Source organism: Sebastes fasciatus, chromosome 2 (genome assembly GCF_043250625.1).
Source record: "Sebastes fasciatus isolate fSebFas1 chromosome 2, fSebFas1.pri, whole genome shotgun sequence".
In the NCBI taxonomy this organism is placed as follows: domain Eukaryota; kingdom Metazoa; phylum Chordata; class Actinopteri; order Perciformes; family Sebastidae; genus Sebastes; species Sebastes fasciatus.
This window is the reverse complement of record NC_133796.1, coordinates 19,239,170-19,257,539: the sequence shown is the minus strand read 5'-3', so window position 1 is coordinate 19,257,539 and position 18,370 is coordinate 19,239,170. Positions and strand designations below refer to the sequence as shown.

The window sequence follows — 18,370 nt, the reverse complement described above, 5'->3', positions numbered from 1 at the left end:
TCTAATATGAATCAATATTTTTTTACTGTCATGCCTAAAAGTAAAAGTTTGTTACCCGGCAGCCATATTGAGATCAGTTGATGAAATACCAAGCACCGCCCACCAGCCGGAGCACATTTTCTCATTTTACAGCTATACAGTACACTACAAGATGTTTCTGAAAACATTTGAGGCGAGAAATAGGCATTACAGTAACAGAATATTGAGTCATATTTGATCAGCGCTGCCTAGTTTGACCGTTTGATCGGAGTTTGCGAGTGATTGACAGCTGCTCAGAGACAGCAGGCTCCAGCTCGGTTCTGATTGGTTGTTTTCCTTCGGTCTGTGAAATCTTGCAGATGCCGTTAGGAGCACCGGAGGACACAGAGACACATGATTTTTTCTATAAAAATAGCTTAAAATTAATCCTATTTGCCCTTTTCCACCCACTGCAGCTTTAAGCTCTGTCAGCATCAGGCCTTCTGAAGTGTCCTTTTGCAAAATACTACATCTACACCAGGTCAGATCCTGCTTCCTCTACTGCAGCACCCGACCTCTGACCCTTCTGTAACATATTACAATATGTAGAGGACAACTGAGGGACCATTGCACACACATTTATTAAACATATTATTGATTTTTATTTAGGCCACAAACAACTACCCTGCTGTTTTGCGTAGACAACAAACACAGATGTTTCACTTTGTCACTGTGAGTATTTTAAAAGTCAAAAAGTTGTTACAAGGAATCACAAGGTTTTCTCTCCATTCTGAAATGCAAACAGGCTATATTATCTACAACATCATGATCCTACTGTGTGTGCACAACATCGCACATATCCTATATTTACATTTCCACTTCATCAGCATATTTGACATTAATATACTCAACAGATTACATTTTACATAGCATTCTTCTAAGTAGCAGCACTTTTTAATCTGGACTCTACTGTACACTGACCATAAAATAATCACAGTTGTATGAACCAGTGAAGTCACAACACACTGTATGAATGCACACTATGTGACCGATATGTTAAAGGAATAGTACTGTACAGTAACAGATACATGCTCACCATATAGCTAATAAGGAGGGAGATCCAGCAAAGTCTATGCAATTAATAAAAGGTTTTTCTTTCTAAAATGTATAATAATCAGTTAATGTCAACGTTGATGTTTATGTTGGACACAGCAGGAGGTGGCGCCCTCACTGCTACTGAGACTTTGACACAGGAAGTTCTGTCTTGTGTTCAGAAAATGTTGAATTACAGTATCTGTGCGTTCCAGTACCCATACTATCCTACTATTTAGTATGCTAGAAAAAGATGTAGTATGTTCCAGTACGGTGGTGCAGTGGTTAGCACTGGCGCCTCACAGCTAGAGGGTTGCAGGTTCGAATCCGGCTTGGGACCCTTCTGTGTGGAGTTTGCATGTTCTCCCCGTGTTAGCGTGGGTTTTCTCCGGTTTCATCCCACAGTCCAAAGATATGCAGGTTAGGTTAATTGTGGACTCTAAATTGCCCGTAGGTGTGAGTGTGAGCGTGAATGGTTGTCTGTCTCTATGTGTCAGCCCTGCGATGGACTGGCGACCTGTCCAGGGTGTACCCTGCCTTCGCCCAATGTCGGCTGGGATCGGCTCCAGCCCCCCCGCGACTGGGATAAGCGGTTGCAGATGGATGGATGGTGCGTTCCAGTACCCATACTACTATTTAGTATGCTTGAAAAAGAGTATGTTCCAGTACGGTGGTGCAGTGGTTAGCACCTCACAGCAAGAGGGTTCAAACCCGGAGTTTGCATGTTCTCCACTGTGTTAGCGTGAGGTTGCAGATTGCAACCAACTGAAACTTCTCCCGTGCGCCAAGCGTGTAGGAGAACTACGGTGGCTGACGTGAAAACGTAAGAAATGTGAAATGCCCTCTCTAAAGCTACTGGTGGACTCCGTGAAGAGCACCCGCTCCATATATAGATATAAACGGTTTATTCTGAGCTCACGAAAACACAACGATTCTTATTTTCAGGTAGGAAAACATACTTATCAATATTATATTATGTTTCTGCCAGTGGATTACACACTGTTCCTTTAAGTTGACATTTGCACTTTTGCAGTTAACTGCAGAGATGTTGCCTTCATAAAGTCTTTCATTATAATAAGGTCATCAATATGGCTGATCCTACACTAACTACAGGAGCTAACCTGCACTTTGGTGCTAATTTTGAATGCCAAGGTTAAACTGAGTTACCAATGAATGGCTTTAATTATCACTTTGTGCATTATAATTGGTGAAGAAAATAAATTAAATAGAAAATGCCCCTTTGAGAAAAAGCCAATTAAAAAAAAAAAGTCCCATGTCTTTGGCAATAAAAAGAAGAAAACACACAAAAAGAACATTATTAGGGCTTGGTGCTGATGCCAGTGGACTGTTCATCCATTCTATGGTGTTGAAAATCAGTAACCACACAAAAACTACACAGTTACACAAATATACTGGAAAAACAAAGTTTGGAAACTTGTGTTTGGTGGATTATTTCTCTGTTGTTACAATGCTAATGGTCATTGTATTTTACATCATTGGAAAGCCTGTTTAATTACCTTCGCAATGATGTCCAACTTGTAAGGATCATGCATTTGTGGGATGAGCAGCACAGCTGATTATGTGGGTAGCGCCCAAGAAAAATTTGCCAAAATGCTCTGCCAACGGTAAACAGTGTATTCTCATAAGGCTACCAGGAAGCCTGCAATGACTGCCCTTCACCGTCAGGCCCGTTTACGCTGGTGTCGACAACACAGACAATGGAACCTGAACATGTGGGGGAATGTCATGTTCATTGATGAGTCCAGGTTCTGTCTGCGAAAGTTGGATGGCAGGGTCAAAGTATGGAGACGACATGGAGAACGCTATGCTGATTGTTGCACCGATCGAGTAACAGCTTTTGGTGGTCGGCATCTCCCTCACTAGCAAAACAAGGCTTGTCATCATTGAAGGCCATCTCAATGCAGTGAGATATCGGGATGAGATTCTGCAGCCAGTGGCGATCCCATATCTCCACAGTCTGGGACCTAACTTCATCCTCCAAGATGACAACGCTCGCCCCCACAGAGCCAGGGTTATCACAGACTACCTCCACAATGTGGGAGTAGAGAGAATGGAACGGCCTGCCAAGAGTCCAGACCTCAACCCAATTCAACACTTGTGGGATCAGCTTGGGTGTGCTGTACGTATTAGAGTGACCAACACAACCACGCTGGCTGACCTGCAATGAATCCTGGTTGAGGAATGGAATGCCATCCCACAGCAACGTGTGACCAGGTTGGTGACCAGCATGAGGAGGAGGTGCCAGGCTGTTGTGGCTGCGTATGGATCTTCACACCCGCTACTGAGGCTCCTGATGGTGTATTAAATGAATAAGGTGTAAAATAGCCAATATGTCTTGTTTGTTCCTTGTTACTGATAGAGAGTTCAATCATCTAATCCACCAAACAACTCAAAACAAGAGTCAACACCAACAGGAGAATACACTGTTTACCATTGACGGAGCATTTTGGCAAATTTTTCTTGGGCGCTACCCACATAATCAGCTGTGCTGCTCATCCCACAAATGCATGATCCTTACAAGTTGGACATCATTGCGAAGGTAAATAAACAGGCTTTCCAACGATGTAAAATACAATGCCAATTAGCATTGTAACAACAGAGAAATAATCCACCAAACACAAGTTTCCAAACTTTGTTTTTCCAGTTTATATCCACAGTTAACAGCTTTTCTCCAAAGGAGAAGTAGAAAAAAAGTCAGTGATGGAAGAAAGGATGTGGGAGGAGGAAGGAGCATGGGCTTCAGTAAAAGAAATGAATGATGGATGTATTTATCTACGGACTTTCCCATTAACAATCTTGTTGTCCAGTATGCAGGTGTAGTTTCTTCATATATGACTATTTTCACATGTTCATATGACCACTTTGGCACATACATCAACATATTCACATTCCTTTATATTCTTCTTTAACGAAAAAGGTAATTAGTCTCAAGCCAGATCCAATAACTCTTTGTTTCAAGGTTTTCCACATGGATGAATGTTTGCTCCACTCTGTTTGTCAGCAGGCTCTCCTTTGTTTTTATTGTCTATTTATTATCAGCTCTGTTGCTGTAGACAAACCCCTGTTGCTTTTCCATCGAGCATGTCCCCATCGTCATTTGATTCAGTCGTCACTGCATCAGTTTAGCAGCGGGGGATTTTGTATCGTCCGGCCTCTTGTTGTGCGTGCTGTATGTTTTCAGTGATGCCTGTTTTTTTAGCTGCATGCAGGCCTCTCTCTCTGTGTTTAGCTCAGCGCTGATGGCCACGTTTGTGCCAAAGGTGTTGTTTATTTTGATGGAGGTGTGTGCGATTGAACTGTCTTTGCGGTGGCTGCGCGTCATGGTGACTCTGAAGGTGTGCGTGTGCTGCAGCTCCATCCTGTCCTCCTCCGACACTTTGATGAAGGGACACCAAGAAAATGCGTGACGGAAACCAGCACGAAACCTGCAGAAAGAGAGGGGATAGTTGGTTTACTGCGTTGAGTTTTGAGGAGTTTCTGGGTGTGAATATGTCTTTTACCTTTGGTTTAGACAGCAGTAAATGATAGGATTGTACATGGTCGAACTCATCGCCAGCCAGAATATGGACAGATACACCTGACAAAGAGAGGAAACATGATGCCCAGTAAATAAATGCATCAGATTAAAAACAATTAATAAGAAGGAAAAAAGAAGCTGCTAACCTGTTGAATGTAGTGTTGTTTATAAATGTCTCTGTTAAATGATCCCAGTATGAAGTAGATGTGGTAGGGCAACCAGCACAGGGCAAAGGTCACCACCACGACAACCATCATCTTCACCACCTATGAGACATCACAGAGAGAGGACAAGTAGGCCAATATTGCCAGATTTTAAATTCTAGTCTAATAGTTCAGTTCAATATGCTAAACTTAGCCCAGGTTCTGAGTATTCTGAGTATCTGAGTATTTTTATAAAAAGTGAGGGTGACACGTTAAAAGCCAGTCCGGGCTTTTGACGTGTCACCCTCACTTTTCTTCTTTTTTTTTTATAGTTGATGAAAGTAGAAAAAGTGTGTGACCTTTCTCTTGGCTGTTATCTGGCTGTGATAATGGTCCGTCGCCTCTCCAGGGATGTGCCCGCCCCACAACGATTGGCCCACTATACTGTAGGTCACCAGCATCACCAGTAGAGGGAGCAAGTAGATCAGCAATATCACTGCAAACTGGTAACTACAGAGGGAGGGGGAGAGAGAGAGAGAAAGAGAGATTGTTGCTGATTGTTTAATGGTTTCATATATTGTGAAGTTTTATTGCAGGGTCCTCTGCCAAAATAGCTTACTTTACTACGAAACCAAACCCCATTTACTGCCTTACCAACATTTCAAAGTGAAGACTTGACAGCTTATAAAATGGGGAAAACATCCTAACCCTTTATAAAAGTCAATCAAACCTGCAATTACAACTGTTAGTAAGTCATTAGTAAAAAGTTTTTGTTTTGAATTTTTTAGTAAAGAAGGTATCAAACGTTGGGTCCTAAAAAGACAAACCAGAGGACACAAAACATCCATATATACCGACCGTACCATTCATATTATGTACACTCACATAAGTTCAGCACTGTGAGCCTCACTGTCACACATTTTTAGAAATTTGGGCATTATAATAATTTCTTGTGTACTGATTTGCATTGTCACCTTATGAATCCCTTAAAGAGGACATATTATGCTCATTTTCATGCATTTTTCATGCTTTAAAAAATACTTTATTTTATTTTTTTACTTTATTCTGCACTGGTCAGCTGGCCCACTCAGTTATGATTGGTCAACCGAACCAAACTCCAGCTTCGCTCTAACTAGCTTTGTTTGAGGGCGTGCCGAACTAGCCGCTAGTCAGGTATTATGCAAATGTGTTACTTGGTGACATCACCACGTTACGTAATAAAAGGCGGGACTTTAATCAAAGCGTTTCAGGCAGTTCAGGAGCAGTGTTTCTGTGGAGAGAGTAACTCTCTTTGGCGTGGACTTTGGGCTTTGTAACTTTGCAGACCTTTTACATGCACAAAAACTATATAACACACTAAAGGAAAGGAAAAAGCACAAAAGCATAATAGGTCCTCTTTAATAGTAAGTGTATCAATCATACAGACAGTAACTTTATGTTGATAACTTGTTTTATATTACAAATCTGCCTTGTTGTAAATGTCACTGTCTGCATGTCTATATGTGTTTTGTTTTTTATTATTAATCTTGTTATTTAACCTTAGTTGATGTGTTCCTCCATAGTCGTCAGGCCAGTCGACCAAGCACACCGTTCTGGGGTAGTAAAATATTGTCACGCTGTAGTAGCACTGAGGGAAAGCCAGTAAAATCGCTACGATCCAAATGACGGCGATCACGACCTTCGTAGAGGTGGAGGAGAGGCGGGGCTTCAGAGGGTGGATGATGGCCATGTACCTGGAAGAAGATAAAAAGGTTTGTTCATTCATATCTATCTTTTACACATAAATCTGATGTTTAACCCACAGCAAGAAGCGTAAAGAAACCAGAGAGACTCTATAAAGGAGCTTTTGTCCCACGGATGGTTAAAAGTGAAGCTCTCTTTTAATGAGAAAATCTAGCCACTCATCCATCGAACCATTAGCTGTGAAATAAGGATTTTAAATCTCTTCACTCAAGGTGATTACAAAGTTCTTGTTGATTGTTCTTCCAACAAAATCATTTATCAATACACAGTATTTATATTAAATTATATGAAAAAGAAAATGTGGTTTCCTCTGGGGTGCCTTTCCTTTTCATCCATCATCCTGAACACGCGTTATTCTCAACCTAAAAAGCTTTATAGCTAAATATCCTGTACTTCAATCTACTGACGATGAATGAAGGCTCCATCACCTTTAAAATCAATTGGTGCTTTCATTTGAAAATGGAGGCACTGACTCTGAGTGAAATGGTAATGAAATGCTTTAGTGGAGGTGATCGGCTTAATGAAAGGTCTCCTCCACAGAAAGATCCCACTGCAAAAAGTGACCAGCTCTATATTTAGTGTGGTATGTAAATTATTTCTCTGGGTAGTTTGAGAGTTATATAGCAAAGAAGCAGAGGCTTCTTCATAAATAAACCTGCATTTGATTTATTTACTGTATGTTTGTGTCTATCTGTCGGCCTCTGGTTCTGTCCTGGCCATCTGCCAAAGTAATAAAATCACAATATTTTATCCCTCCCTACACGTCTGTGTGGCAGAAACTAAATGCAATGAACTTACAAAGAGTATAACGATTACCATTTATCATCAAACTTGAAATATATCTGATCTATATATCTGGTTTTATGGAATCAGAGGAATCCTTTTAACCAAATGAATTAATTTTCAAGAGTGAACGACTGAAGACTTGCTGATCATTTATATGCCATATAACTGATAATGGACAAAAGCTACTGTGTCTATTTGCATATCTGATGTGCAAGAACAAGAACATTTATGCATGAAGATGTAAAATGGACTATATTGAAAAGAAATAGTGCCCTCTGGTGTGTCAACATAGTTTGTCCACTGATGGCAGAAGAAGTTGTGTGGTAACGAATAATGATAATAAATACAAAATAATAACCGTGCTGCCTGGCAATCAGTCGTGAATCTTATGCAACATTCATTTGCTTAACAACATTACTCAGTATTATCACCATTATAGGGAAAATACTATGAATCATTCATTTGAATTATTCAGGACCGAGTGAAACACAAGATCACAGTGAAAACTGTGTGATCTTACATGAAATTATTTGCATTAAAAATGCGATTTCATTGTCATTTTTTTATTTTATTCTGTTGTATTGTATTACAGTCAATGCAGCAGTTAAAGGTAGGGTTGGTAATGTTGAGGAACTAGCAAGAGTACGCTAGATTCAAAAAATTATCTGACTAAAACACCGAGCGCAGTGTTGCCAACTATTTTCCAATGAAAGTAGTTAGCAGCACTAGCTCAGTAAGTGGAGCATAAATGAAAAGAAAAAAAGTGAATTTATCACCATGTAAGTGAACCCTAAAGTGTACAAGTGACACAAATAATCTGTAAATAAGAGAGAAGAATGCTGTATCATGTGATCAGTTAATCTGGCTCTCTTGTGTAAAACACTTTCAGGTCTTTTACATTACACAACTTTAACTCTCACTTCTCATTTTCTATCTCAGTTCACTCATCAACCTGTTTTGGTTGTCACATGTCACACCCACTTGTAAAGGGGAAGTGGAGGTGGCAGAGAATCATTTTATGAATGCAGATTATGTTTCATTGTTTATCTGTTTAACATGTGATTAATTGTTTGCTGCTTGCTGCTGCAGCTGCATGGTGACACTAAAGAAAAATGATGCCACAAATTGGAAAGTAATGAGGAGGAATAATCAAGCTATAAGCAGATGTTACACCTGGTCTGATACTAGCATATGGCTAATTCATCACTACATCTGAGCCACGTATTAATATGTCATGCAAGCAGAGAATAATGAAATGCTAGGTCGTTTTGGTCTTAATCGACTTAGATTTCTTTAGTCAATTAATTGTTTTTTATGCTTTTTCATGCTGAATGATTTCTAAGAACTTATGAGCACATCTCTGGTAAACACAAGATTTAAAGTGGTGCTTTTGTGAGATTCTTTGTGGAAAAACTTACAGATCCAGCCGATTAAACTGTTGTCAGGCCATTAAATAGGCGTTATCAGTCGCTAGATGTGGGTCAATAGGGGCCTTCTACACTCACTAGTAGGTTTTATCATCTATTCACATGATAGATCACTGAAAGAAGTTCTAAAAGAAGACGACAGCGAGCTCTAGCGACCGTAGTAATTTTGAAAGGAGCAGAAGTCAGGCGCTGTAGTAGATAGAGTGAAACTCCATAAGAGGTGGAGGTTGGGGACGATGGATGGGACACAAAACAAAACAGGGTTTTCACCCAGGAGACTGGAGTTTGCTTCCTGTGTGAAACCAAAGAGAAGAAGAAGTTGTAATTTTGTTGCCAAAACCAAAAAAGCCTTACATTCAGTTTTACAACGTGTTAGAACGTGTTGCTTTTAAGTTTCACTTTCACTTTTTACAACGTAGTAGGCCTCTAATGATCCACACCTATGGTGCTTATACAGTAGCAACTGATAATGCCTATTTAATGGCCTGACAACAGTCGAATCGGGTGCCTGATCTGTCGATTAAATCAACAAATCGACTAATCAAATGCAGTCTAATTGTCACAATCCCACCCCCATGAGCCCCTGTGTGAGTGTGTATTCTATTTATTTGTTAACTCTCCTTTTAGTATGAATGTTTTGTGCCTGGTGTGTTTTGTTTCTCTCTCTCTCTAGTTGATTGCTCTCCATGGGTGGAGTAGCACACCTGTGTGCAATGTCGTCAGTGGACTCCTGCTGAGAGCACACCCGTGGAGGATCCTCATCAGTAGTCTATGTAAGTTGTGGGCTGATCGTCAGTATGTTGTAGCTCATTGCCTAGTTATATATGTTGTATACTTTGCCGTAGACAAACAGATAGTCTGAGTATTTTCAGCCTCTCAGTTGTTTTAGTTTTTTTCTGCAGCTTCTGCTTTGCATTGAGAGTAATCATTTTCTTTTGTACTTAGCTCGGTAGTCCTCGGTAAGAAATTTCCACTTGCATTCTCCTGAGTCTGAATATGGGTCCTTCCACCTAAAAGCAATAAATCCTGTCTTTGTGAAGTTTATAATGTTCAGTTTGTGTTGAACACTGTGTCAGAAAGGTGTACATTTAATCAGTGATGGTGTTTTATTCCACTGAATTGTATTAACATTTTGTACTCCATGTATGACAAAACATTAGAAACACCTATCAATGCAATGCAGTTTTATACAACACCACGTCTACCCACAGCCTTAAGACTGAACATCAGCTTCATTAATACTGTATTTATTGCAGGGATGTTGTGTTGTATTGCATTAGACACTCCAGACTAAGAACAGACTGACCGTTCATGCTCCAATAAGCATTAATGACATCTGTATCACTGCTGCTTGTTGACCCATATCTCCTTCAGCATTTCCTCTGTACTGAGTGTACAGTTTCTGCTGCTGCTGATATCAAGTGATTCTCATGTATCTGAACGAATGGTAATTTCACAAGGAGTTGCTGTGCAACCTCAAATGACAAAAGCCTGACTGACTGATTAACTGATGAAAAATATTGTAGTGGGCCAGCCCGTATCTGCCATTAAAGACCAAAATACATGGTAGTACGAGTAGTTGAGGATATTTTGTACTTATCAACCAGTATGTTACAACATGTATACACCACCATTTAAAGAAAGAAAGAGACATTACAGATATAAAATGCAGATGGTGTAATGATGCAGCAGTTAAAGGTAGGGTTGGTAATGTTGAGGAACTAGCAAGAGTACGCTCGTTTTTAAAAATTATCCAACTAAAACACCGAGCCCAGTGTTGTCAACTCTTTTCCAATTAAAGTAGTTAGCAGCACTAGCTCCAAAAGTCCCGAAATCTAGCGACAAAGTCACCAAGTTGGCAGCACTTACCGACAGTCTGTCGCTTCAGGCCTCCCTCCAAAGCCACTCCCCCAAAATGATTATGAATGTAAACAATGAACATGGCTTTTGTTAGTACTCACTGCTGTCAAGCTAGCGGTTTGTGAAAGACTCTGGTAACGCACAGTGAGTGCACGCAGTCAGGCAGGGCAACACATTCTCACACCCAAGTCGTCAAATACCGCCGCTTAGTCAGTGCCCACCGGGGTAGCCTTCTAGTGTTACTTTTGGACGGACCAGGGATGGCGTATCAATATTCACTCGTTACATAAATAGTGTCTTTTCAAAATATACTTCGGTTTTCACAGGAAATTAGGTTTAGGCAACACAACCATTTAGGCAGGGTTAGGAACCGGTCGTGGTTGACGTTAACTTGACTGACTAATGACTCACGGGACTCACAGGACTGACGATACTGACAAGTCACGTGACTAAAAACTGACATGACAAAATAAGTCAACGTTACTTTTAGTTTCACACAGAACACGAACACCGGTCTCCTGGTTGAAAGTCTTGTATTTGTTCGACCCATCCACCACCCCGCCCACCTTGAATGGACTCTCACGCTATTAATACTACATCACTTGTCCGACCATCGCATAACGCCACGGGTGGGTTTACATTGGAGTTAGTTGAAAGCCCGGTTCGTCACATACTGTTGCTAAAGGGTGCCTCCGGGCATTGGTTTCCTATGCTGAGGGGCACTTACAAAACGGCGGTATTTGATGAGTTGGGAGTGACAACGGGTTGAGCAGGGATGTAGACAGGCAGGTAGCCGGAGATACTGGATTCTTTTTTTTTTGTCAGAGCATTTGATTTATCGATTGCTGTCGGGATCAAATGTTTTTGAACAACACTACCAACCCCACCTTTAAGTAGGTTATTAGCAAATGCAACTTGGTTTCAACACTGCTGAGTTGACTGTTTCAGTAAGTGGTCATCCATCCACTTTTTACTGTTTGCATAATGCAGCTCCTAAATGGGAGGTTACAGGAGATGAGGATTAGTCCTCCCATTAGTGTCAAGTTTCGGCTACAAAACAGTTTCTTGGTGCTTAGGTTCATTTTCGGCAGTTTTGGATGAGAGCATCCACCCAACTGTAATGTGATTTAGCTTTGAGAAACACTGAATAGTTCAAATTAGGCTCATGGTGTTTGCACATTTTATAAGAGAGCTTTCTTACCTGTCCACTGCAATGGCAGCCATCGAGTATATCGATGAAAACATGGCTGTGATGGGGAAGAAGTTCTGAAATCGGCAGTAGCCCAGGCCAAAGTACCAGTCATTGTGAAGCGCATAGACGAAGTTAAAAAGAGTGTTGAAGGTTGCCATGGAAACGTCAGAGAAGGCCAGGTTGACGATGAAGTAGTTGGTTACAGTCCTCATGCGTCTGTGAGCGAGAATAATCCAAATCACTGTGACATTACCAGTGATGGACACCAGGATGATGAGGGAGTAGGCTATAGCCCACAGAGCCACCTGAGAGAGGAGAGGAGAGGAGAGGAGAGGAGAGGAGAGGAGAGGAGAGGAGAGGAGAGGAGAGGAGAGGAGAGGAGAGGAGAGGAAGAGGTAGAGGAAAGAGGAGAGGAGAGGAGAGGAGAGAGGAGGAGAGAGGATGGGAGGAAAAAAAGAGGTAGAGGAAAGGGGAAAGAGGAAAGAGGAGAGGAGAGGAGAGGAAAAAAGAGGTAGAGGAAAGGAGAGGAGAGGAGAGGAGCGGAGGAGAGACATATTGTACCAGATTCAGCTAATTTCCAGACACAAATATTAATACTACTAGATCACAGGCAGATGATTTTTTTTTTTTACATTTTTCAAACATCCTGAGGACCACATATATCACCACTACAAACAAACAAAAGAATGCATTTGTTTAGTTTGGTTTGTATTAGTGTTCTTATAAAACAACTTAGACAAAATAAGACAAAAGGAGAATGCTACTCTTCATTCATTCTGTTTCATTTGATCAAATTTTCCTCTAAATGCTTCCAGGCTCTGCTGGATGTAACCTCCCCAGTAAGAATAAGTTGGCCCTGAAATCAACCAGTAACGTCAACCAGTAACATCAACCAGTAACATCAACCACAAACGTCAACCAGTGACATCAACCAGTGACATCAACTAGTAACATCAACCAGTAACATCAACCAGTAACATCAACCAGGAACATCAACCAGTAACGTCAACCAGTGACATCAACCAGTGACATCAACCAGTGACATCAACCAGTGACATCAACCAGGAACATCAACCAGGAACGTCAACCAGTAACGTCAACCAGGGACGTCAACCGGTGACATCAACCGGTGACATCAACCAGTAACGTCAACCAGGATCATCAACCAGTAACGTCAATCAGTAACATCAACCAGTAACATCAACCAGGAATATCAACCAGTGACATCAACCAGTGACATCAATCAGTAACATCAACCAGTAACATCAACCAGGAATATCAACCAGTGACATCAACCAGTGACATCAACCAGTGACATCAACCAGTACCATCAACCAGGAACATTAACCAGTAACATCAACCAGGAACATCAACCAGGAACATCAACCAGTAACACCAACCACTAACATCAACCAGTCACATCAACCAGGAACATCAACCAGTAACATCAACCAGTAACGTCAACCAGGAACGTCAACCAGGAACATCAACCAGTACCATCAACCAGGAATATTAACCAGGAACATCAACCAGGAACATCAACCAGGAACGTCAACCAGGAACGTCAACCAGGAACATCAACCAGTACCATCAACCAGGAATATTAACCAGGAACGTCAACCAGGAACATCAACCTGTCACATCAACCAGTACCATCAACCAGGAATATTAACCAGTAACATCAACCAGTAACATCAACCAGGAATATTAACCAGGAACATCAACCAGTAACATCAACCAGGAACATCAACCAGTAACATCAACCAGTACCATCAACCAGGAATATTAACCAGTAACATCAACCAGTAACATCAACCAGGAATATTAACCAGTAACATCAACCAGTAACATCAACCAGGAATATTAACCAGTAATATCAACCAGTAACATCAACCAGTAACACCAACCAGGAACATCAACCAGTAACATCAACCAGTACCATCAACCAGGAATATTAACCAGTAATATCAACCAGTAACATCAACCAGGAACATCAACCAGTAACATCAACCAGTACCATCAACCAGGAATATTAACCAGTAACATCAACCACTAACATCAACCAGTAACATCAACCAGTCACATCAACCAGGAACATCAACCAGTAACATCAACCAGTAACATCAACCAGTAACATCTCTCACCTGCCAGTCCGGCTGCTGGAACTGATTCCCAGTCGTCTCATTGCCTCCGTCCTCCAGCCAGTCGGTGGTCACTGAAAACGGCAGTGAAGTTCCCTCCATGTCTCTTTCTTTGTGCTGAATATCACCCTCGACGTCCATATTCTTCTCCCTGTTCACCTGGTGACACAAACCTTATATATGCTTAATGAGAGATTTACAGTAAGTCATTTAACCTCCTGTGATCTTCCATCTTCCATGTCCTTCTTAAAGGCTGTCACCCAAAATATAAATCTCATGCAGTTCATATAATCAGAATCAGAATCAGAATCAGAATCGAGTTAATTGCCAGGTGTAAGAAGTATACACTAGGAATTTGCTATAAACTGTTGTAAAAGCCTTGCTGTGTGTTCAATTTGGTTAGCAGATATTTAATTATATTTTAAAGTTTTTGAACCCTGAAACATATGCATTTCAGATTTTAAAGCAAGTATTAAATTACACCTTGAGAGCATTTGGCTCACTGAGAGTCGCCTTAGTTAATAATCATACATCATATCACTGTTATGGCCACTTCCACATCTACTGATAGCCTAATCTCACAGTAGCACATGTTAGTTTGTTTTAATTAACAAAAGAAATTAAAATTAACTTTGTTTCAGCCCATATTTGATTGAAAATATAATAACTGTCTCTAATACAAATACATTCATCAGCCAACATGCATCATGGGCATTTGGCACACACACACAATGATTGGTTTCTGGCTGCAGTGCGCAACAGCCTCCAACACACGGGATGAATTCTCCAGTGCAAGATGTTCTGTACAAAAAAATAAGACAAAATCTCTGTCAGTTTATTACTTTCATCTGGCTTACCTCTCGCTGTTGAGCTGTCAGTTTTAACATCAATTTGTCCAATCCATAATGTCCGTAAATTAGACTCCTTCTGCGTAATGGACAACCAGGTGCATCCAATAATCCATCAGGGCATCTTTACTCTCTCTCTCTCTCTGTCTCTCTCTCTCTCTCTCTCTCTCTCTCTCTGACACACACATGCACACACTCTTTCTCTCTCTGCAGGAATGTTTAACTAGCTGATTATGGTACAAACTGCTGAGAGTGACTGAGACGCACTGACAGGCAGGCAGGCAGGCACGAGACTGTGCGCGTGGAGCTGCGCCACCTCCATCTACAGAGATAGAGAGAGAGAGAGAGAGAGAGAGAGAGAGAGAGAAAGAGAGAGATTAATGAAAATGAAGGCATGTTCACGACTTCATAAGAGAGAGATGAGTAGATTGAAACAGAGACCAAATCAGCAGGAGGCTGACAGTTTGGATGGGAAATGGAGAGAGCTACATAAAGACATGGTTTGAAAAAAAAAATATTAAAGAGAGCTACACAGATCACACACATTCAATAAACTCTCCGTAAAAAAAGCAAGGAGGTGCTGCAATGTGTGATTTTCTTGATATTTGAATTAAATGCAGTGCTTTGTTTGAGATGAACTGAGGGAGATACTGTACAGAGTTGAAAATGGGGCTCATAATCAATGCCGAAGTACCTGCAAAGTACAGCTCTGTGTTTGCATTTATTGGCTTTCACACATTTAAAAAACTGCTGTATACTTCTAGTCAGTGGTGGAAGAAGTACTCAGATCTTCTAACTAAAAGTAGCAATACAACAGTGTAGAAATACCACCCTCCCAAAAGTCATGCATTCCAAATTTCACTTACGGAAAAGTACAAAAGCCTCAGCATCAAAATATACTTACAGTACCAAAAGTAAAACGTACTCATCAAATAGAATGGCCCTCATCAGAATAATATATATTACTGTGTTATAATTATTGAAGCATTAATGTGTTCATCACTTTAATGTTGCACCTGGTAAAGGTGGGGCTGATTTTAATTACTTAATATGCTGCATGGAAGTTTGTGAACTTCCTCCCAATATCAATAAACAATTATTTGAATACATCATAACTTATCTGAATCTGCAAGGTAAGTAGTAAAAATAAATGTAATGGAGTAAAAAGTACATTATTTCCCTCTGAAATGTAGTGAAGTAGAAGTATAAAGTAGCAGACAATGGAAATAATCAAGTAAAGTACAAGTACCTCAAAATAGTACTTACATTCCACCTTCTAGTTAGAGCTGTGGCATCTGAAACATGACAAAACACTGAAATGTCTCCACAAAGATTGTATGAGTCAGTGTTTATGTGTTGCTGTTTTTTAAAAATAATGGGAAAATAAATGAAAGTATTATGATTTGAGTGCATGCAAAAGGGCATAATACACACAGGGAACTTGGTCAAAGTCTTGCCATTGTTCTGGTATTTCTTCAAACACATGCACTGCATCAATGCACGTGTGTTTAAAAAGAGATATACAGTGTAAATATGTACTTTTTCAAACTCGGCCGCTTATCACCATAAGGTGCTGCACTAAGGACACTCATACTTGCTGTACTTTTACAATGTTCACATTTCTGCAAAGTACTGATGTGTGGTCATTGCAGTAACTTTAATTGTGTTTCTCTACGATGCAGGTTGTAGCTAGCTTTGTGCTTTCAATGTGTAATGGCTTCTACTAAGACAGATAGGTGAGAGGTGAGAATAAAAGTAACACAATGCACGAGAAAAGTAATAACAGTAAGTTACTATTATATATTTTCTTGCTCATTGTTGCTTTTATTCTCACCGACAGTAAGTACCCCTTTGTTGTCCGTTATTGTCCTCACATTTGTGTCTCTGCTCTCTCCTGCTCTGTGTGACTCTCCCTCCCTCTCAGGGGAAATACTCTATCTGTTCAAAGAGCAGATAGAGGTAGAGCCTGCTGACTTCTGTCTTTTCTCTGTCGTGTGTGTACAGTACGCACTGCATGTGTGTAGTTTCACATACCACAAGTCCTTATTGGCCAGCAGGGCCTGGCGAAGGGCACGTTGAAGGGTACAGGCAGGGGAATGAACAGTTTCTACCAAGCTGGTGTAAGTGTACATAACATGTGTGGTCTCCTGAGTGAATCTAAGCCTGAGTGGTGACTGTCCAGGTACTAACACCAATGAGGACGGACTGAAACACATCCTGTCTACCCTGAACTAGCACAAACAAAGACAGACAGCTGCATCGACTAACACTTCCTCACATCTTCTGTTAAATGTTGCACCTGAGCACATTTCAAACATCTTACCACTGACATGCATGAACATTTTTGCACATACTATAGTCAGCCGTCTGTGTTCCTTGTGCAGAAAAACATCACTGAAAGACAAACAAAAGCAGACATGTTTGTGCCAAATTCAATCTGATTAAACTGTATTGTGATATTCTCATGAATACAAATTAAGAATATCTCTGATAAAACCTGAAACTGATCTAGATTGCTTTACTTTGCGCTGGTTTCATCAGGCAAAGCTCTTTTACTTGTGGATGAAGACAAGGAAAGGTGGAGGTGAAAAAGGAAATACGAAATAAGGAATAACCAAACTAATCAGCCTCTCAGACAGCTCCCACTTATAACACACTTTATCGGCTGAATGGCTGCTGATACGGGTCGACTAGTGCCAATGAGGCTGGACGCACTGCAAACACTAAGGGCGATGGTTGGCCATGTGGTCCACAGCTGTATACTCATTAAGTGGTTCACACTTTTAGCTTAAGGGCAGTCCTATCATTGAAAATCTTCTCAAAAATACATTTTTATGGGGATGTGTAGACAATAAAAGTTAGTTTGCATGTGTGATTTTGAAGTCTTTAATTGATTTAACAGTTAAAGATGATCAGCTTTATGTTTCTAAGCTGTGTGTGGTGATCAATGATGCTTAACAAAGTTGGCGCTGCATTGAGACCTCAAACAAAAGCAGTGGTAGTAAACTCAGAAGATCTACTTCAGAGGCTCCAAAGTCCAGATTTTGGCAAGTTCTCTCAAGGATTCAAGGGCAGTGTCCTGGAGGTGATCCAGTCCTGACACCCTGTATGGTCTCTCTGCTGTACTTCACCACTAGGGGGCAAAGTTACACGTTTGTTACTGTGTAATCCATAATGTGCTGCTTAGTTGCTATATTAGACCAAGGAAAGCTATAAAGACCTTGCTTAATAAAGCAGAGATAAAATTGTGTATGCCTTTCATGTGTCTGCCACGATTACACACTTAATCTGAGGCCCATGCATTTTAAAATTAATGTATCAGCATCTCACATATATATTCATTGGCAACACAAGTCAGTTGGTATTTTGTTTGTATAAAGACAAATACACATTTATAACCACAAGACAAACTTTCTTTTTAAACTTTTTAAATAAATAAAGCATGCTTATCATTTATCACTTTTTGACAAATTCCTGAATCCACATGTAACCTAGCTGTAGAGGAGGGAAAGTCAGTGTTACATTATGTTGCTGTACTGTTTTTATGCCGTCTTATTGGCCAAATCTTTCAAAAAGAGACTTATAACCGAATCTTAATGAGACTTTTATTTTTTTTTAATAAAGGAAAAGAGGAGAAAGTGC

General features: G+C 40.5%; 1 protein-coding gene across 2 annotated transcripts; it reads right to left on the bottom strand.

Moving 5' to 3' along the window:
• Positions 1–4,008: 4,008 nt before the first annotated feature.
• Positions 4,009–15,213, bottom strand: tacr2 (tachykinin receptor 2). 2 transcript variants are annotated; one of them, XM_074613064.1, is made up of 8 exons: positions 14,738–15,213; positions 13,884–14,039; positions 11,749–12,044; positions 6,270–6,464; positions 5,091–5,241; positions 4,735–4,854; positions 4,572–4,648; positions 4,009–4,496 (listed from the first exon to the last, which is right to left on the bottom strand). In XM_074613064.1, the coding sequence occupies exons 1-8, from the start codon at positions 14,765–14,767 to the stop codon at positions 4,181–4,183; spliced, it is 1,341 nt and encodes a 446-aa protein (XP_074469165.1). In that variant the 5' UTR covers positions 14,768–15,213; the 3' UTR covers positions 4,009–4,180. The 2 variants fall into 2 exon arrangements, with proteins under 2 accessions (XP_074469165.1, XP_074469175.1); XM_074613074.1 differs by having other exon boundaries at positions 13,884–14,053; positions 14,738–15,208.
• Between the last annotated feature and the right edge of the window lie 3,157 nt (positions 15,214–18,370).